The 23088-nt window shown below is 50.3% G+C and overlaps 1 protein-coding gene across 1 annotated transcript in view; it reads left to right on the plus strand.

Moving 5' to 3' along the window:
- The first annotated feature begins 1896 nt into the window (after window positions 1–1896).
- The window catches only part of LOC309561879 (von Willebrand factor C domain-containing protein 2-like), a 28241-nt gene continuing 7049 nt past the window's right edge, over window positions 1897–23088 (plus strand). The window contains exon 1 of the mRNA XM_082265944.1: window positions 1897–2296. Within this exon, the coding sequence (XP_082122070.1) occupies window positions 1952–2296 (345 nt within the window). The 5' untranslated portion in view covers window positions 1897–1951. The remainder of the gene's footprint in view (window positions 2297–23088) is intronic.

The raw sequence follows: 23088 nt of genomic DNA on the forward strand, positions 1-23088 counted from the left end.
TCAGACACTGCAGCCTGACCCAGCAAACTTCCAGCCAGCGGGACTGCCAGGATCTACCCAACCAGTGTGAGTCACTTAGATCTACGAAACCACAGGATTCACTGAAATCCACCAAACCGCAGGATTCACTGAAATCCACCAAACCGCAGGATTCACTGAAATCAACCAAACCGCAGGATTCACTGAAATCCACCAAACCGCAGGATTCACTGAGATCCCCCAAACCACAGGATTCACTGAAATCAGCCAAACCGCAGGATTCACTGAAATCAACCAAACCGCAGGATTCACTGAGATCCCCAAACCACAGGATTCACTGAAATCAACCAAACCGCAGGATTCACTGAGATCCCCAAACCACAGGATTCACTGAGATCCACCAAACCACAGGATTCACTGAGATCCACCAAACCACAGGATTCACTGAGATCCACCAAACCACAGGATTCGCTTAAATCTACGAAACCACAGGATTCACTGAGATCCCCAAACCACAGGATTCACTTAAAGCCAACAAACCAAAAGATTCACTGAGATCCATCAAACCACAAGATTCACTGAGATCCACCAAACCACAGGATTCACAGAGATCCAACAAACTAAAGGATTCACTAAGATCCCCCAAACCATAGGATCCGCTGAGATCCACCAAACCACAGGATTTACTGAGATCCTCCGAACCAAAAAATTCACTGAGATCCACCAAACCACAGGATTCACAGAGATCCAACAAACTAAAAGATTCACTAAGATCCCCCAAACCATAGGATTCACTGAGATCAACCAAACCACAGGATTCATTGAGATCCACCAGGATTCAGTAGGATCCTCCAAACGTCAGGATTCAATGAGATCCACCAAACCATAGGATTCTCTGAGATCCACCAAACCACAGGATTTACTGAGATCCCCCCGAACCACAGGATTCACTGAGATCCACCAAACCACAGGATTCATTGAGATCCACCAGGATTCACTAGGATCCTCCAAACATCAGGATTCACTGAGATACACCAAACCACAGGATTTACTGTAAGTCAAACACTAGGGTTCACTGAGATCCATCAAACCAAAGGATTCACTGGGATCCCCCAAACCACAGCATTCACTGGGATCCCCAAAACCTCAGGGTTCACTGTAAGCCACCAAACCTCAAGGTTCACTGAGATCCATCAGACATCACTGTTTATTGAGGTCTTCCAAACCACAGTGTTCTTCTGGGACCCACCAAAAGTCAGGGTTCACTGAGATCCCGAGAACCACAGAATTGAATGTGAGCCATCCGAATCCATCAAACCACAGAACTGCTTGGACCTTAGAAGAAGAAGAAGTTAAGACACCCCTAAAGCATTTCCTTAACTGCAAATAAAAAATTACTCAGCTGTGTTATACCAAAAGCACAGGATTCAATGGGATCCACCAAACCACGGGATTCACTGTGAGCGACAAGTATCTACACCACTTTCCGGGAATCTAACCATCTACTGGATACGCCTCGAGCCTTCGGGATCTACCCAACAACTGGACCAACTCTGATCCTAAAGAGTCCACTCTGAGCCTCTGGATCCCTACAGATTTTATCCTAGGACATTGGGAATAATAAAGTATTCGGAGTCTGAAGTCCTGGATGCTCCTTTCCCGGTAAATCCGGAGCTGCTCACCAATACAGATACTGGTGCTGGACACTTGTCATCATTATTAACTATTTCTGAGGCTGAACTTGTCTGCAAACTTTCCCTCCAACTACACACACACTAACCCTGTTGGGAGATCATGTAGAGGACCGTGTGTCTTACAGACATCATTGTAGATTCGTACCAAGGCTGGTCCTGACTTCCCGTAGACTGACACTTGTCCTAGAGGACCTCTGTACAGAACAACGACCTTGGAAGAAGATTGTTGGAAGGGTTGTCTGGATTTATCGTCTCCTCCTGCACCTGTGTCCCCAATCATGGAATCCACCAGCAGTGTCACCAGGTTGGAGAGGTGTGTGCCCACCACACTGCTCTGCCTGCTCCTGATAAGCCAGGTGGGATTGTCTGCGGCCCACCAGGTGAACACGTGTGAAGCGAATGGCAGCGTGTACTATGTTGGTGAGTGGTATTTTCTGGACTCAGACCATTGCACCCAGTGTGAGTGTACCTCTGAGGGACCAGCCTGTGCCAGGACAGAGTGCACCGCCCTGCCACCTGCCTGCATGCATGTCAGTCACTACCCCACCGACTGCTGCCCCCGCTGCGAGAAGATTGGCTGTGAGTACAGAGGAGAGGTCTACGAGCTGGGCGAACACTTCCAGGTACCAACATTCTACTCCACCATACAATCAGCATATCTGTCCATTGGGTTCAAATCTGTGCCACTTTCTACCCCTGCCATACATTGTCCCCATCACTTCTGCCAGCTCATTGTATACCAGTCTCAGCCCTCAGTCAATCTGTACCCCTATACCTCACCCCTTCCACCTGCTCATACTGGTCATTGTGCCCCCTATACCTTAGCTCTGCCACCTGCTCATACTGGTCATTATACCCCCTATACCTTATCTCTGCCACCTGCCCATACTGGTCATTATACCCCTATACCTTATCTCTGCCACCTGCTCAGACTGGTTATTGTGCCCCCTATACCTCACCTCTGCCACCTGTTCATACTGGTCATTGTGCCCCCTATACCTCACCATTGCCACTTCCTTATACGGGTTTTTGTGCCCCCTATACCTCAACTCTGCCACCTGTTCATACTGGTCATTGTGCCCCCTATACCTCACCATTGCCACTACCTTATACGGGTTTTTGTGCCCACTATACCTCACCTCTGCCACCTGCTCATACTAGATATTGTACCCCCTATACCTCACCTCTGCCAAATATTCATACTGGTCATTGTACGCCCTTTACCACCTGCTCATACTGGTCATTGCACCCCCCATACCTCACCTCTGCCACCTGCTCATACTGGTCATTGTGCCCCCTATACCTCACCTCTGCCACCTCCTCATACTGGAAATTTTGCCCCTATACCTCATCTCTGCCATCTGCTCATACGGGTCATTGTGCCCCCTATACCTCATCTTTGCCACCTCCTCATACTGGTCATTGTACCCCCTATACCTCGCCTCTGCGACCTGCTCATACTGGTCAGTGTACCCCCCATACCTCACCTCTGCCACCTTCTCATACTGGTCATTGTGCCCCCCATACCTCACCTCTGCCACCTCCTCATACTGGTCATTGTGCCCCCTATACCTCACCTCTGCCACCTCCTCATACTGGTCATTGTCCCCCCATACCTCACCTCTGCCACCTCCTCATACTGAACATTGTGCCCCCTATACCTCATCTCTGCCATCTGCTCATATGGGTCATTGTGCCCCCTATACCTCTTCTTTGCCAGCTCCTCATACTGGTCATTGTGCCCCCCATACCTCACCTCTGCCACTTGCTTATACTGGTCATTGTACCCCATATACCTTACCACTGCCCCTCCTCATACTGGTCATTGTACCCCCTATACCTCATCTCTTCCATCTGTTAATACTGAACATTGTACCCCCTATACCTCACCTCTGCCACCTACTCATATGGATCATTGTGCCTCCCATACCTCACCTCTGCCACCTCCTCATACTGGTCATTGTCCCCCCATACCTCACCTCTGCCACCTCCTCATACTGGTCATTGTCCCCCCATACCTCACCACTGCCCCCTCCTCATACTGGACATTGTGCCCCCTATACCTCATCTCTTCCATCTGTTAATACTGGTCATTGTACCCCCTACACCTCACCTCTGCAACCTACTCATACTGGTCATTGTTCCCCTATACCTCACCACTGCCATCTCCCCATATGGATCATTTTGCCCCCCTATGCCTCACTTTTGCCACCTGCTCATACTGGTCATTCTACCCTCTATACCTCACCTCTACCACCTGCTTATACTGGTCGTTGTGCCCCCTATACCTCATCTCTGCCACCTGCTCATACTGCACATTGCGCCCCCTATACCTCTCCTCTGCCAACTCCTCATACTGGTCATTGTGCCCCCTATACCTCACCTCTGCCACCTCCTCATACTGGTCATTGTGCCCCCTATACCTCACCTCTGCCACCTCCTCATACTGGTTATTGTACCCCCTATACCTCACCTCTGTCAATTCCTCATACTGGTCATTGTGCCCCCTATACCTCACCTCTGTCACCTCCTCATACTGGTTATTGTACCCCCCATAGCTCACTTCTGCCACCTGTTCATACTGGACATCGTGCCCCCCTATACATCATCTTTGCCAGCCCCTTATACTGGTCATTGTACCCCCTATACCTCACCTCTGCCACCTGCTCATACTGGTCATTGTGCCCCCCATACCTCACCTCTGTCACCTAATTATACTAGTCATTGTAAGCCATATACCTCACCACTGCCCCCTCCTCATACTGGACATTGTTCCCCCTATACCTCACCTCTGCCACCTGCTTATACTGATCATTGTGCCCCCTATACCTCACCTCTGCCAACTCCTCATACTGGTTATTGTACCCCCTATACCTCACCTCTGCCACCTGCTTACACTGGTCATTGTGCCCCCTATACCTCACCTATGCCACCTGCTCATACTGGTCACTGTGCCCTCCATACCTCACCTCGGCCACCTCCTCATAATGGACATTTTGCCCCCTATACCTCTCCTCTGCCACCTCTTCATACTGGTCATTGTACCCCCCTACACCTCACCTCTGCCACCTGCTCATACTGATCATTTTACCACCTATACCTCACCTTTGCCACCTGCTCATACTGCTCATTGTGCCTCCTATACCTCCTGCTCATACTGGTCATTGTGCCGCCTATACCTCACCACTGCCATCTCCCCATACGGGTCATTTAGCCCCCCTATGCCTCACTTTTGCCACCTGCTCATACTGGTCATTCTACCCCCTATACCTCACCTCTGCCACCTGCTTATACTGGTCATTTCACCCCCTATACCTCTGCCACGTACTCATACTGGTCGTTGTGCCCCCTATACCTCATCTCTGCCACCTGCTCATACTGCACATTACGCCCCCTATACCTCACCTCTACCAACTCCTCATACTGGTCATAGTGCCCCCTATACCTCACCTCTGCCACCTGTTCATACTGGTCATTGTGCCCCCTATACCTCACATCTGTCACCACCTCCTCATACTGGTCATTGTACCCCCTATACCTCACCTCTGCCACCTACTCATACTGGTTATTGCACCCCCTATACCTCACCTCTGCCACCTACTCATACTGGTTATTGTACCCCCTATACCTCACCTCTGCCACCTGCTCATACTGCAAATTGAGCCCCCCATACCTCACCTCTGCCACCTTCTCATACTGGTCATTGTACCCCCTATACCTCAACTTTGCCACCTCCTCATACTGGTCATTGTACCATCTATACCTCACCTCTGCCACCTCCTCATACTGGCCATTGTGCCCCCTATACCTCACCTCTGCCACCTCCTCATACTGGTCATTGTGCCCCCTATACCTCATGTCTGCCACCTGCTCATACTGGTCATTGTACCCCCTATACCTCAACTTTGCCACCTCCTCATACTGGTCATTGTACCATCTATACCTCACCTCTGCCACCTCCTCATACTGGCCATTGTGCCCCCTATACCTCACCTCTGCCACCTCCTCATACTTTTCATTGTGCCCCCTATACTTCACCTCTGTCACCTGCTCATACTGGTCATTATGCCCCCTATACCTCACCTCTGCCACTGGTCATTGTGCCCCCTATACCTCACCTCTGCCATCTGCTCATACTGGTCATTGCGCCCCCCATACCTCACCTCTGCCACCTCCTCATACTGGTCATTGTGCCCCCTATACCTCATGTCTGCCACCTGCTCATACTGGTCATTGTACCCCATATATGTCATAGGATCGGGCGGGTCACGTGACCGGTCCATAGTGGTGAGGAAAGAGCAGATCATCTCTCCTCTCCTCTGAGATCCAGGACAGAAGTCTCCAAACTTTCTAAACAAAATGGCGAGTTTCCTGTCCTTTAGTTAAGGGGGAAGTTTATTGTATGTCACAGTTTATTGTATGTCACAGTTTGTTGTATGTCACAGTTTGTTGTATGTCACAGTTTGTTGTATGTCACAGTTTGTTGTATGTTGCAATTTATCATATGTTGCAGTTGAATGTTGCACGTTGTTGAATGTTGCAGTTTGTTTTCTGTATGCTGTAGTTAGTTGCATGTTGCAGGTTGTTGTATGTTGCAGTTTGTGAATTGATAAGAAGAGTTGCTCTTGGTTTGGTGATAATGGGCGGGACACGTTGTATATTATGGGCGGTACACGTTGTATATTATGGGTGGGACACGTTATATATTATGGGCGGGGCACGTTGTATATTATGGGTGGGACACGTTTTATATTATGGGCGGGACACGTTGTATATTATGGAGGGGACACGTTGTATATTATGGGTGGGACACGTTGTATATTCTGGGTGGGACACGTTGTATATTATGGGTGGGACACGTTGTATATTATGGGTGGGACACGTTATATATTATGGGCGGGGCACGTTGTATATTATGGGTGGGACACGTTTTATATTATGGGCGGGACACGTTGTATATTATGGAGGGGACACGTTGTATATTATGGGTGGGACACGTTGTATATTATGGGTGGGACACGTTGTATATTATGGGTGGGACACGTTGTATATTATGGGCGGGACACGTTATATATTATGGGCGGGACACGTATATTATGGGTGGGACACGTTGTATATTATGGGCGGGACACTTTGTATATTATGGGTGGGACACTTTGTATATTATCGGCGGGACCCCTTATATATTATGGGTGGGACACGTTGAATATTATGGACGGGACACGTTGTATATTATGGGTGGGACACGTTGTATATTATGGGTGGGACACGTTGTATATTATGGGTGGGACACGTTGTATATTATGGGCGGGACACGTTATATATTATGGGCGGGACACGTATATTATGGGTGGGACACGTTGTATATTATGGGCGGGACACTTTGTATATTATGGGTGGGACACTTTGTATATTATCGGCGGGACCCCTTATATATTATGGGTGGGACACGTTGAATATTATGGACGGGACACGTTGTATATTATGGACGGGACACGTTGTATATTATGGACGGGACACGTTGTATATTATGGGCGGAACACGTTGTATATTATGGGCGTGACACTTTGTATATTATGGGCGTGACACTTTGTATATTATGGGCGGGACACGTTGTACAGTATATTATGGGCGGGACACGTTGTACAGTATATTATGGGAGGGACACTTTGTATATTATCGGCGGGACACGTTGTATATTATGGACGGGACCCCTTATATATTATGGACGGGACCCGTTGTATATTATGGGCGTGACACTTTGTATATTATGGGTGGGACACTTTGTATATTATGGATGGGACACGTTGTATATTATGGGCGGGGCACTTTGTATATTATGGGCGGTACACGTTGTATATTATGGGCCGGACACTTTGTATATTATGGACGGGACACGTTGTATATTATGGGCCAGACACTTTGTATATTTTGGGTGGGACACGTTGTATATTATGGACGGGACACTTTGTATATTATGGGCGGGACACTTTGTATATTATGGGTGGGACACGTATATTATGGGCGGGACACGTTGTATATTATGGGCGGGAGACTTTGTATATTATGGGTGGGACACGTATATTATGGGCGGGACACGTTGTATATTATGGGTGGGACACGTATATTATGGGCGGGACACGTTGTATATTATGGGTGGGACACTTTGTATATTATGGGTGGGACACATTATATATATTATGGGCGGGACACTTTGTATATTATCGGCGGGACCCCTTATATATTATGGGTGGGACACGTTGAATATTATGGACGGGACACGTTGTATATTATGGACGGGACACGTTGTATATTATGGGCGGGACACGTTGTATATTATGGGCGTGACACTTTGTATATTATGGGCGTGACACTTTGTATATTATGGGCGGGACACGTTGTACAGTATATTATGAGCAGGACACGTTGTACAGTATATTATGGGCGGGACACGTTGTACAGTATATTATGGGAGGGACACTTTGTATATTATGGACGGGACCCCTTATATATTATGGACGGGACCCATTGTATATTATGGGCGTGACACTTTGTATATTATGGGTGGGACACTTTGTATATTATGGATGGGACACGTTGTATATTATGGGCGGGCACTTTGTATATTATGGGCGGTACACGTTGTATATTATGGGCCGGACACTTTGTATATTATGGACGGGACACTTTGTATATTTTGGGTGGGACACGTTGTATATTATGGACGGGACACTTTGTATATTATGGGCGGGACACTTTGTATATTATCGGTGGGACACGTATATTATGGGCGGGACACGTTGTATATTATGGGTGGGACACGTATATTATGGGCGGGACACGTTGTATATTATGGGCGGGACACTTTGTATATTATGGGCAGGACACTTTGTATATTATGGGCGGGACACGTTGTATATTATGGGCGGGACACTTTGTATATTATGGGTGGGACACGTTGTAAATTATGGGTGGGACACGTTGTATATTATGGGCGGGACATTTTGTATATTATGGGTGGGACACGTTGTATCTTATGGGCCGGACACGGTGTATGTTATGGGCGGGACACGTTGTATATTATGGGCGGGACACGTTGTATCTTTAGGGCGGCACACAATCATAGCGTCTGATAATTGATTTGGGGATTTATAATATAAAATGCGTTTCGGGGCGTACAGAACCTCCTCCTGGGATCAGAACATTCGCCCGTTGCTCCATCGGCGGGGTGCAAACTTCTGAGACCCCGAGCTGATGTGTGTCAGTTATTTGTGAACACAAAGCGGAGTTCCTCCATGCACCTGCTGTGCCCATTATGAGGGTTGCCACCATCCCCACTGGCACACATTCATTAGGTTAATTATTTTGTTACATGATTCGTTTTCAGAACTCATTTCCTATATTTGTTATTTTTTCATCGATTTGAAATTCGAATTTCAGAAGATGCCTGTATCCATTCTATTCTATTCTACTCTATTCTATTCTATTCTATTCAGCAGCCTAAGTAGGAATCATCATCTCATTTCACGTTTTACCTTCCTGCATTTTCTTGCAAAATGTTTCCATTTCTAATTCAAATTTGTTTTTGAATTTAAATCATTCGTTTCATTATAATTTATTTTGGATTCGTTGAAATTTGTTACAATTGTGATTCAGAAATTCCGATACATGGAAACAAATGGCGGAGTTCTGTTCCAGCCAGCAGACGGATGGGTGCCCCGGTTGTGCCTGCCCTGCAGTAGAGTTTGGGGATCATAAGTCTGGCTGAACAGCAGTACAAATCTTTTGACGTATTTATCTGTTTGTAGCGGGTTCTCCGGTCACAGATGGTGGTTCTCCGGTCACAGATGGTGGTTCTCCGGTCACAGATGGTGGTTCTCCGGTCACAGATGGTGGTTCTCCGGTCACAGATGGTGGTTCTCCAGTCACAGGTGGTTGTTTGGTCACAGGTGGTTGTTTGGTCACAGGTGCTGGTTCTCCGATCACAGGTGGTTGTTCGGTCACAGGTGGTGGTTCTCCGGTCACAGGTGGTTGTTTGGTCACAGCCGGTGGTTGTTTGATCACAGGTGGTGGTTCTCTGGTCACAGGTGGTTGTTCGGTCACAGGTGGTGGTTCTCCGGTCACAGGTGCTTGTTTGGTCACAGGTGGTGGTTCTCCGATCACAGGTGGTTGTTCGGTCACAGGTGGTGGTTCTCTGGTCACAGGTGGTTGTTTGGTCACAGGTGGTGGTTCTCCGATCACAGGTGGTTGTTTGGTCACAGGTGGTGGTTCTCTGGTCACAGGTGGTTGTTTGGTCACAGGTGGTGGTTCTCTGGTCACAGGTGGTTGTTTGGTCACAGGTGGTGGCTCTCCAGTCACAGGTGTTTTTCTGGTCACAGGTGGTGGTTCTCCGGTCACAGGTGGTTGTTTGGTCACAGGTGGTGGTTCTCCAGTCACAGGTGGTTGTTTGGTCACAGGTGGTGGTTCTCTGGTCACAGGTGGTTGTTCGGTTACAGGTGGTTCTCTGGTCACAGGTGGTTGTTCGGTTACAGGTGGTTCTCTGGTCACAGCCGGTGGTTGATCGGTCACAGGTGGTGGTTCTCTGGTCACAGCCGGTGGTTGTTTGGTCACAGGTGGGGGTTCTCCGGTGACAGGTGGTTGTATTGTCACAGCCAGTGGTTGTTCGGTCACAGGTGGTGGTTCTCTGGTCACAGGTGGTTGTTCGGTTACAGGTGGTTGTTTGGTCACAGCCGGTGGTTGTTTGGTCACAGGTGGTGGTTCTCTGGTCACAGCCGGTGGTTGTTTGGTCACAGGTGGGGGTTCTCCGGTGACAGGTGGTTGTATTGTCACAGCCAGTGGTTGTTTTGTCACAGCCAGTGGTTGTTCGGTCACGGCTGGCGGTTGTTCGGTCACAGCCGGTGGTTGTTCGGTCACGGCTGGCGGTTGTTCGGGCACAGCCGGTGGTTGTTCGGTCACGGCTGGTGTTTTTTGGGTCTCCTCCGGTGTCCGCTCAGCCCAGAGGCCGCCAGCAGTCCTCACATCTGTACATTGCTGGCCGTGGAAACCTTTGCCTCCTAAATTTAGTCTGCGGGCCCCCGGGGGTCACATTCCCAGCCAGCGGCTTCAGGTTTCCGGCCCAGACACAGAGAACACAGTGCCGGGCGCTGGATCCTCCGCCTCAACATTCCACTTACAAGTTCCTGAATAGCAACTGGAAAGGCGAAGAGGCGCGGGGTAGCGAGCGCCGCATACATGGAAAATATACCTCCAGCTTAACCCCTAAGTGGAGATCCCTGAATCCGAGGAGGAAGATCCATAACTTCTATTGATTACCAAACGCTTCCAATGGGATATTTTACAGAGAAAAAAGGATCCAATCAGAGGAGTTTATTGTACGGACTTGTCCCCACGGGATCTCACCTCACCTAAAATGCCTGATAACCACCTTTGCGGGGTGACGTCACTTTATGTATCAATGTAATCAGAAGCGTTGCGTCACATTAACCACTTCCTACCCAAAGACGTGCCCGTACGTTCCTGGGTTCAGTGGTTATACCGGGACGTTGGGTGCACCTACAGGCATCATCCCGATACCGTTATTTTTAGCCGGCGATTCCCCACAAAGCAGAAGTGATCTGAGTCGCTAATTAGCCACTTGATCACTTCTGTGGGTGGTGGAAGCGTGTCCCACCCCCCCCTCCCACCGTCTCTCCCGGGCTCTCCAGTCCCATCGCGGTGCGGCTGGCGGCCATGGCTGCCTGGGACAGAGAGAGGAACTGACGTCATTCCCCTCTCCCTGTAACCCTGGAAACCAGAAGCGAAAGGTATTCCTCACTTCAGGCTCCGCCCCTTTGATTACCTGGCCACCAGCGGCCAGACAAGCAGCCAATCAGACTGATCTCAGTCCGATCAGCTGCATTAGGGGCCAGAGGAGAGATTTGGGGTCTAATAGCATGGGGGCCAGAGGAGAGATTTGGGGTCTAATAGCATGGGGAGGGCCAGAGGAGAGATTTAGGGTCTAATAGCATGGGGAGGGTCAGAGGAGAGATTTGGGGTCTAATAGTGTGGGGGGGTCAGAGGAGAGATTTGGGGACTAATAGCATGGGGGGCCAGAGGAGAGATTTGAGGTCCAATAGCATGGGGGCCAGAGGAGAGATTTAGGGTCTAATAGCATTAGGGGCCAGAGGAGAGATTTAGGGTCTAATAGCATGGGGAGGGCCAGAGGAGAGATTTAGGGTCTAATAGCATGGGGAGGGCCATAGGAGAGATTTAGGGTCTAATAGCATGGGGAGGGCCAGAGGAGAGATTTGGGGTCTAATAGTGTGGGGGGGTCAGAGGAGAGATTTGGGGACTAATAGCATGGGGGGGGGCAGAGGAGAGATTTAGGGTCTAATAGCATGGGGAGGGCCAGAGGAGAGATTTAGGGTCTAATAGCATGGGGAGGGCCAGAGGAGAGATTTGGGGTCTAATAGCATGGGGGGGGGGGCAGAGGAGAGATTTAGGGTCTAATAGCATGGAGGGCCAGAGGAGAGATTTGGGGTCTAATAGCATGGGGGCCAGAGGAGAGATTTGGGGTCTAATAGCATTAGGGGCCAGAGGAGAGATTTGGGGGTCTAATAGCATGGGGGGCCAGAGGAGAGCTTTGAGGTCCAATAGCATGGGGGCCAGAGGAGAGATTTAGGGTCTAATAGCATGGGGAGGGCCAGAGGAGAGATTTAGGGTCTAATAGCATGGGGAGGGCCAGAGGAGAGATTTAGGGTCTAATAGCATGGGGAGGGCCAGAGGAGAGATTTGGGGTCTAATAGTGTGGGGGGTCAGAGGAGAGATTTGGGGACTAATAGCATGGGGGGGGGCAGAGGAGAGATTTAGGGTCTAATAGCATGGGGAGGGCCAGAGGAGAGATTTAGGGTCTAATAGCATGGGGAGGGCCAGAGGAGAGATTTGGGTTCTAATAGCATGGGGGGGGGGGGGGGAGAGATTTAGGGTCTAATAGCATGGGGGGGGCGGGGCAGAGGAGAGATTTAGGGTCTAATAGCATGGGGAGGGCCAGAGGAGAGATCTGAGGTCTAATAGCATGGAGGGCCAGAGGAGAGATTTGGGGTCTAATAGCATGGGGGCCAAAGGAGAGATTTGGGGTCTAATAGCATGGGGGCCAGAGGAGAGATTTGAGGTCTGTTAGCATGAAGGGGGGGAGGAGACAATTGGGGTCTAATAGCATGGGGGGGGGAGAGGAGAGATTTGGGGTTCAATAGCATGGGAGGCCAGAGGAGAGAAGAGAGGGGAAGACGGGATTTTATTACAGACAAATGACAATTGTTTATTATACACAGGGGGGGGGGCATCAACTTTAACACTGTAAGGTGGGGGGGGGGGTCTATTTATAAATGTTTTCACACAGCTTTCCCCCCGAATTCACACATTGTTATATTTGTACCCAATTATAAATACGGGGGGGGGGGGGGAATCATTTATAAATAGAATTACCTGTCACAATGTATCTCCTGCAGCGACATCCACGGATCATCAATATCGGGTGATTGATCTGTGATGAATATTATCGGGGCATTGATCTGTGATAATTATTGGTGATTGATCTGTGATCATTATTATCTGGTGATTGATCTGTGATGATTATTATCTGGTGATTGATCTGTGATGATGATAATCAGGTTATTGATCTGTGATGATTATTATCGGGTGATTGATTTGTGATGATTATTATCAGATGATTGATCTGTGATGATGATAATCAGGTTATTGATCTGTGATGATGATGATCGGGTGATTGATCTGTGATGATTATTATCGGGGGTGATTGATTTGTGATGATTATTATCAGGTGACTGATCTGTGATGATGATGATTGGGTGATTGATCTGTGATGATTATTATCGGGTGATTGATCTGTGATAATTATTGGTGATTGATCTGTGATAATGATTATCTGGTGATTGATCTGTGATGATTATTATCTGGTGATTGATCTGTGATGATGATAATCAGGTTATTGATCTGTGATGATTATTATCGGGTGATTGATCTGTGATGATGATAATCAGGTGATTGATCTGTGATGATTATTATCGAGTAATTGATGTGTGATGAATATTATCGGTTGATTGATCTGTGATGATTATTATCTGGTGATTGATCTGTGATGATTATTATCAGGTGATTGATCTGTGATAATTATAGATGAATGATCTGTGATGATTATTGGGTGATTGATCTGTGATGATTATCAGGTGATTGATCTGTGATGAATATTATCAGTTGATTGATCTGTGATGATTATTATCGGGTGATTAATCTGTGATGATTCTGGGTGATTGATCTGTGATGATTATTATCGGGTGATTGATCTGTGATGATTATTATCGGGTGATTGATCTGTGATGATTATTGATATGTTTGTTTGTTGGTCTGTTCTGTGTCAGGTAAATCTCGTATTCAGAATCCTCCTCCATTTCTCCATCATGAAATGCGATTTATAAGTCTCCGGAGATGACGCAGTTTTTGGGTCATCACAGCAGTAAATGCGTTGCGTGTGACGACTGAGGGAGCCAATAAAAGATGAAAGTTTCTAGTAAAGTTTTACAGCCATTCTGGTGCTGAATCTGGCACACAGCAGAATATTCCCGAATTATCTCCCAGTGTGTGGAGTGTGAGATAGATAATGCCAATTTCTGCAACCCCTCCCCCAACATGCTCCATGCTCTGCCTTTCATATATTCAGCACGCTGATTGACGGGGTGTTGATAACTCCCATTGGTCTTGGCGGTGCCAGGCGGAGCGTACACCTCGGGGGGCATCACTGTACGGGTTCCATGATTGGCTGCCCAGAACTGATCTAAAATTCACACATGAGAAATTGGTTCTGTGTGCGTCCCCAGCTCTGACTCCGCCCCCACCACACAGGACAAGTTCACATGGAGTCACAATTGTTGTCATCTGTTTCTGGGGCGAAGTGCGGAGGATCCGGCTCCGATTTCACCTTTAATGAGATTTCCGGCATGTAGGGAACATGGCGACGGTTAAGCAGTCCCAGCTGTGCCGGATGGAGGAACGGGAGATCCAGGACCTGACATGTCCTGTAAAAGGCTGGGGGCCCCTGGGGGGGAACGCATGAAAAGGGCCTTGTCTGGAAACCAAACAAAGCTGGGGGCCCCTAGGGGTATCACATGAGAAGGGCCCCGTGTGTCCTCCATACAAGACCGTGACCCCTGGTGGTATCACATGAGATGGGCCCTGTGTGTCCTCCATACAAGACCGGGGCCCCTGGGGGTATCACATGAGATGGGCCCCGTGTGTCCTCCATAGAAGACTGGGTCCCCTGGGGGTATCACATGAGATGGGCCCAGTGTGTCCTCCATACAAGACCGGGGGCCCCTGGGGGTATCACATGAGATGGGCCCCGTGTGTCCTCCATACAAGACCGGGGGCCCCTGGTGGTATCACATGAGATGGTCCCCGTGTGTCCTTAATACAAGACTGGGGCCCCTGGGGGTATCACATGAGATGGGCCCCGTGTGTCCTCCATACAAGACTGGGGCCCCTGGGGGTATCACATGAGATGGGCCCAGTGTGTCCTCCATACAAGACCGGGGTCCCCTGGGGGTATCACATGAGATGGGCCCTGTGTGTCCTCCATACAAGACTTGGGCCCCTGGGGGTATCACATGAGATGGGCCCCGTGTGTCCTCCATACAAGACCGGGGGCCCCTGGTGGTATCACATGAGATGGGCCCCGTGTGTCCTTAATACAAGACTGGGGCCCCTGGGGGTATCACATGAGATGGGCCCCGTGTGTCCTCCATACAAGACTGGGGCCCCTGGGGGTATCACATGAGATGGGCCAAGTGTGTCCTCCATAAAAAACCAGGGCCCCTGGGTGTATCACATGAGATGGGCCCCATGTGTCCTCTATACAAGACCGGGGCCCCTGGTGGTATCACATGAGATGGGCCCCGTGTGTCCTCCATAAAAAACCAGGGCCCCTGGGGGTATCACATGAGATGGGCCCAGTGTGTCCTCCTTACAAGACCAGGACCCCTGGGGGTATCACATGAGATGGGCCCAGTTTGTCCTCCATACAAGACCAGGACCCCTGGGGGTATCCCATAAGATGGGCCCTGTGTGTCCTCCATACAAGACCGGGGCTCCTGGGGGTATCACATGAGATGGGCCCCGTGTGTCCTCCATACAAGACCGGGGCCCCTGGTGGTGTCACATGAGAAGGGCCCCTTGTGTCCTCTATACAAGACTGGGGCCCCTGGGGGTATCACATGAGAAGGGCCCCGTGTGTCCTCTATACAAGACCGTGACCCCTGGTGGTATCACATGAGATGGGCCCCGTGTGTCATCCATCAAAGACCGCGGCCCCTGGGGGTATCACATGAGATGGGCTCAGTGTGTCCTCTATACAAGACCGGGGCCCCTGGGGGTGTCACATGAGAAGGGCCCCTTGTGTCCTCCATACAAGACCGGGGCTCCTGGGGGTATCACATGAGATGGGCCCCATGTGTCCTCCATAAAAGACCGGGGCCCCTGGGGGTATCACATGAGATGGGCGTGTGTGTCCTCTATACAAGACTGGGGCCCCTGGGGGTAGCACATGAGATGGGCCCTGTGTGTCCTCTATACAAGACCGGGGCCCCTGGGGGTATTACATGAGAAGGGCCCCATGTGTCCTCCATAAAAGACCGGGGCCCCTGGGGGTATCACATGAGATGGGCGTGTGTGTCCTCTATACAAGACCGGGGCCCCTGGGGGTATTACATGAGAAGGGCCCCATGTGTCCTCTATACATGTCCCTCCCCCAGTGATCAGACTGTACATTGTAACTCTGTAGAAGGAGGAGGAGCCATTTCCTCAGTCTCCCGTCCCCCAGTGATCAGACTGTACATTGTAACTCTGTAGAAGGATGACCCTGGATGATGCCTGAACAAAGATGGTGCTGTCCTTCTGGAGAGGAGATCAGAAGAAGGCGTTGTGGGGGAGGTAATACCTGGAAGGGGGGCAGGGAGATGAGAATATATCTGATGAATATTAGTAGTCCCCCTCCCCCTCTCCAGGGGGATGAAACGCGCTGATTGTGGATCGGGGACACAAAGCTCGTCTGTTTTCCGCCTTTTATCCGCGTCTGTAAAACGCCGCGCCATCCGCAGGATTGGAAATATTTCTGTTTGCTCAGGAAGTGCCCCCCCCCCCCCCGGGGGATGGGAGGGAGGAGGAGGAGGGGGGGGTCACCTGTACTGCATGGAATGTGTGCACTCAGGAAATTCTTCCCTAATAATCGGATTACACAGACAGGCGGCTGAAGGACCAATCAGAGCGATGCGATCGCTCGCCATGAAGAGGACCTGTCTTATATAGGGATCTGTATAGGGGGAGGGGTCAAACTGAGGATGGGAGGAGCTCTGGGGCCACATTCCTCCCTCTACCCAAACTCTGCCTCCAGGGCTGCAATGGGCCCTTATTGTGTGGCCCCCGGGAGCCCCAGCCAATAGCAGCCTGTGATTTGCTGATTACAGAAAAGATTATTCTAGAGATTAATTGAATATACATTGTATCCTTTTCTCTGATTTCCTCCCATCTTCTCATTCACAAAGAGCGAGATCTCCAACACTCTCCTGCAACACGACTCCAATCTCTGACCCTCTCCTGTACCATGTCTGCAGTCTCTGACCGTCTCCTCTACTATGTCTGCAGTCTCTGATCATTTCCTGTTCTATGTCTGCAATCTCTGACCATCTCCTGTACTATGTCTGCAATCTCTGACCCTCTCCTGTGCTATGTCTGCAGTCTCTGACCGTCTCCTGTACTATGTCTGCAGTCTCTGACCATCTCCTGTACTATGTCTGCAGTCTCTGACCATCTCCTGTACCATGTCTGCAGTCTCTGACCCTCTCCTGTACTATGTCTGCAGTCTCTGACCATCTCCTGTACTATGTCTGCAGTCTGTGACTGTCTCCTGTACCATGTCTGCAGTCTCTGACCGTCTCCTGTACCGTGTCTGCAATCTCTGACCCTCTCCTGTGCTATGTCTGCAGTCTCTGACCGTCTCCTGTACTATGTCTGCAGTCTCTGACCATCTCCTGTACTATGTCTGCAGTGTCTGACCATCTCCTGTACTATGTCTGCAGTCTGTGACCGTCTCCTGTACCGTGTCTGCAGTCTCTGACCGTCTCCTGTACTTTGTCTGCAGTCTCTGACCGTCTCCTGTACTTTGTCTGCAGTCTCTGACCCTCTCCTGTAGCGTATCTGCAGTCTCTGACCATCTCCTGTACTATGTCTGCAGTCTCTGACCATCTCCTGTACTATGTCTGCAGTCTCTGACCATCTCCTGTACCATGTCTGCAGTCTGTGACCGTCTCCTGTACCGTGTCTGCAGTCTCTGACCGTCTCCTGTACCGTGTCTGCAGTCTCTGACCATCTCCTGTACTATGTCTGCAGTCTCTGACCATCTCCTGTACTATGTCTGCATTCTCTGACCGTCTCCTGTACTATGTCTGCAGTCTCTGACCATTTCCTCTACTATGTCTGCAGTCTCTGACCATCTCCTGTACCGTGTCTGCAGTCTCTGACCATCTCCTGTACTATGTCTGCAGTCTCTGACCATCTCCTGTACTATGTCTGCAGTCTGTGACCGTCTCCTGTACCATGTCTGCAGTCTCTGACCGTCTCCTGTACCATGTCTGCAGTCTCTGACCGTCTCCTGTACTATGTCTGCAGTCTCTGACCTTCTCCTGTACCATGTCTGAAGTCTCTGACCATCTCCTGTACTATGTCTGCAGTCTTTGACCATCTCCTGTACCGTGTCTGCATCTCTGACCGTCTCCTGTACTATATCTGCAGTCTCTGACCTTCTCCTGTACCATGTCTGCAGTCTCTGACCATCTCCTGTACTGTGTCTGCAGTCTCTGACCATCTCCTGTACCGTGTCTGCAGTCTCTGACCATCTCCTGTACTATGTCTGCAGTCTCTGACCGTCTCCTGTAGAATGTCTGCAGTCTCTGACCGTCTCCTGTACCGTGTCTGCAGTCTCTGACCATCTCCTGTACTATGTCTGCATTCTCTGACCATTTCCTGTTCTATGTCTGCAGTCTCTGACCGTCTCCTGTACTATGTCTGCAGCCTCTGACCCTCTCCTGTACTATGTCTGCAGTCTCTGACCATCTCCTGTACCATGTCTGCAGTCTCTGACCGTCTCCTGTACTATGTCTGCAGTCTCTGACCGTCTCCTGTACCGTGTCTGCAGTCTCTGACCATCTCCTGTACTATGTCTGCAGTCTCTGACCGTCTCCTGTACTATGTCTGCAGTCTCTGACCATCTCCTGTAATATGTCTGCAGTCTCTGACCTTCTCCTGTACTATGTCTGCAGTCTCTGACCTTCTCCTGTACTATGTCTGCAGTCTCTGACCGTCTCCTGTACTATGTCTGCAGTCTCTGACCGTCTCCTGTACCGTGTCTGCAGTCTCTGACCATCTCCTGTACTATGTCTGCAGTCTCTGACCGTCTCCTGTACTATGTCTGCAGTCTCTGACCATCTCCTGTAATATGTCTGCAGTCTCTGACCTTCTCCTGTACTATGTCTGCAGTCTCTGACCTTCTCCTGTACTATGTCTGCAGTCTCTGACCGTCTCCTGTACTATGTCTGCAGTCTCTGACCATCTCCTGTAATATGTCTGCAGTCTCTGACTGTCTCCTGTGCTATGTCTGCAGTCTCTGACCATCTCCTGTGCTATGTCTGCAGTCTCTGACCGTCTCCTGTACTATGTCTGCAGTCTCTGACCATCTCCTGTAATATGTCTGCAGTCTCTGACCTTCTCCTGTACTATGTCTGCAGTCTCTGACCGTCTCCTGTACCATGTCTGCAGTCTCTGACCGTCTCCTGTACTATGTCTGCAGTCTCTGACCGTCTCCTGTACTATGTCTGCAGTCTCTGACCGTCTCTTGTACTATGTCTGCAGTCTCTGACCTTCTCCTGTACTATGTCTGCAGTCTCTGACCGTCTCCTGTACTATGTCTGCAGTCTCTGACCCTCTCCTGTACTGTGTCTGCAGTCTCTGACCGTCTCCTGTGCTATGTCTGCAGTCTCTGACCGTCTCCTGTGCTATGTCTGCAGTCTCTGACCGTCTCCTGTACTATGTCTGCAGTCTCTGACCATCTCCTGTGCTATGTCTGCAGTCTCTGACCATCTCCTGTGCTATGTCTGCAGTCTCCGACCATCTCCTGTACCATATCTGCAGTCTCTGACCATCTCCTGTAGTATGTCTGCAGTCTCTGACCGTCTCCTGTAGAATGTCTGCAGTCTCTGACCATTTCCTGTAGTATGTCTGCAGTCTCTGACCATCTCCTGTGCTATGTCTGCAGTCTCTGACCGTCTCCTGTGCTATGTCTGCAGTCTCTGACCGTCTCCTGTGCTATGTCTGCAGTCTCTGACCGTCTCCTGTAGTATGTCTGCAGTCTCTGACCGTCTCCTGTAGAATGTCTGCAGTCTCTGACCATTTCCTGTAGTATGTCTGCAGTCTCTGACCGTCTCCTGTAGAATGTCTGCAGTCTCTGACAATCTCCTGTAGTATGTCTGCAGTCTCTGACCTTCTCCTGTACTATGTCTGCAGTCTCTGACCGTCTCCTGTAGTATGTCTGCAGTCTCTGACCGTCTCCTGTAGTATGTCTGCAGTCTCTGACCTTCTCCTGTACTATGTCTGCAGTCTCTGACCGTCTCCTGTAGTATGTCTGCAGTCTCTGACCGTCTCCTGTAGTATGTCTGCAGTCTCTGACCATCTCCTGTAATATGTCTGCAGTCTCTGACCTTCTCCTGTACTATGTCTGCAGTCTCTGACCGTCTCCTGTACCATGTCTGCAGTCTCTGACCGTCTCCTGTACTATGTCTGCAGTCTCTGACCGTCTCCTGTACTATGTCTGCAGTCTCTGACCGTCTCTTGTACTATGTCTGCAGTCTCTGACCTTCTCCTGTACTATGTCTGCAGTCTCTGACCGTCTCCTGTACTATGTCTGCAGTCTCTGACCCTCTCCTGTACTGTGTCTGCAGTCTCTGACCGTCTCCTGTGCTATGTCTGCAGTCTCTGACCGTCTCCTGTGCTATGTCTGCAGTCTCTGACCGTCTCCTGTACTATGTCTGCAGTCTCTGACCATCTCCTGTGCTATGTCTGCAGTCTCTGACCATCTCCTGTGCTATGTCTGCAGTCTCCGACCATCTCCTGTACCATATCTGCAGTCTCTGACCATCTCCTGTAGTATGTCTGCAGTCTCTGACCGTCTCCTGTAGAATGTCTGCAGTCTCTGACCATTTCCTGTAGTATGTCTGCAGTCTCTGACCATCTCCTGTGCTATGTCTGCAGTCTCTGACCGTCTCCTGTGCTATGTCTGCAGTCTCTGACCGTCTCCTGTGCTATGTCTGCAGTCTCTGACCGTCTCCTGTAGTATGTCTGCAGTCTCTGACCGTCTCCTGTAGAATGTCTGCAGTCTCTGACCATTTCCTGTAGTATGTCTGCAGTCTCTGACCGTCTCCTGTAGAATGTCTGCAGTCTCTGACAATCTCCTGTAGTATGTCTGCAGTCTCTGACCTTCTCCTGTACTATGTCTGCAGTCTCTGACCGTCTCCTGTAGTATGTCTGCAGTCTCTGACCGTCTCCTGTAGTATGTCTGCAGTCTCTGACCGTCTCCTGTAGTATGTCTGCAGTCTCTGACTGTCTCCTGTGCTATGTCTGCAGTCTCTGACCGTTTCCTGTGCTATGTCTGCAGTCTCTGACCGTCTCCTGTAGTATGTCTGCAGTCTCTGACCGTCTCCTGTAGTATGTCTGCAGTCTCTGACCGTCTCCTGTACTATGTCTGCAGTCTCTGACCGTCTCCTGTACATTGTCTGCAGTCTCTGACCGTCTCCTGTAGTATGTCTGCAGTCTCTGACTGTGCACTTGGGTTGTAATAATCTGCAGGCATGAAATCCTCTTTGCTGATACCGCCACCTGCAGACCAATCAGGAGATTGCAGGGAAGGAATGGGATCCTTTGATACATTTGTTGCACTTTGCACAGTTTTGTGAATGGGGACCGCGAACCTCGGGGGAAGGGGGGTTCCTGGTGATTGGCTGCAGGAGGCAGACCTATTGAAGTCTGAGTCCCGGCCGATTGTTCGCAGGTGATCGCTCCATGAACAGTTCTATGCATGCTGCTGTGATTGGCTGCAGGAGCTGTCAGCCTCCCTCTCATTGGAGCAGCAAATCCCCAGGAACCCCCCCATGTGATTGTGTGAATGGGACCTTTAACCCTTCATGACTTCTATCCATTTACAAGCAAAAAAAGCAAATATCCTCCCCTGCAGAGGGGCTGTTCCTGGATGGCAATAGTTACCTGCCCCTTTATGTGTTGGGGGGGGGGGGGGGGGCAAAAATTAGATTTACTTGCCTGGTCCTCTGACTCCACTTACAAAGCAGCTGGTGCTCTCTTCTACTCCCCAAACCCCCCCCCTACTTCCCACCCCCCCTCTACTCCCCACCCCCCCTCTACTTCCCAACCCCCCCCTCTACTTCCCAAACCCCCTTCTACTTCCCAACCCCCCTCTACTTCCCAACCCCCTTCTACTTCCCAACCCCCCTCTACTTCCCAACCCCCCTCTACTTCCAACCCACCTCTAATCCCCAACTCCACTCCTCTACTTTCCAACCCCATCTCTACTCTCCAACCCCCCCTCTACTTCCCAACCCCACCTCTAATCCCCAACCCCACTCCTCTAGCTTTCCAACCCCCTTCTCTACTCTCCAACCCCCCCTCTACTTCCCAACCCCACCTCTAATCCCCAACCCCCCTCTACTTCCCAACCCCACCTCTAATCCCCAACCCCACTCCTCTACTTTCCAACCCCCCTCTCTTCTCTCCAACCCCCCCCTCTACTTCCCAACCCCACCTCTAATCCCCAACCCCCCCTCTACTTCCCAACCCCACCTCTAATCCCCAACCCCACTCCTCTACTTTCCAACCCCCCTCTCTACTCTCCAACCCCCCCTCTATTTCCCAACCCCACCTCTAATGCCCAACCCCCCTCTACTTCCCAACCCCCCCTCTATTTCCCAACCCCACCTCTAATCCCCAATCCCCTTCTATTTCCCAACCCCACCTCTAATCCCCAACCCCACTCCTCTACTTTCCAACCCCCCCTCTACTCTCCAACCCCCCTCTATTTCCCAACCCCACCTCTAATCCCCAACCCCCCTCTACTTCCCAACCCCCCCTCTATTTCCCAACCCCACACCTCTACCCTCCAACCCCCCTCTACTTCCCAACCCCACCTCTAATCCCAACCCCCCCTCTATTTCCCAACCCCCCTCTTCTCCCCAACCCCCCTCTATTTCCCAACCCCACACCTCTACCCTCCAACCCCCCTCTACTTCCCAACCCCACCTCTAATCCCAAA

The sequence above is a fragment of the Pelophylax lessonae genome (genome assembly GCF_965119305.1).
Source record: "Pelophylax lessonae genome assembly, chromosome: 8".
NCBI lineage: Eukaryota > Metazoa > Chordata > Amphibia > Anura > Ranidae > Pelophylax > Pelophylax lessonae.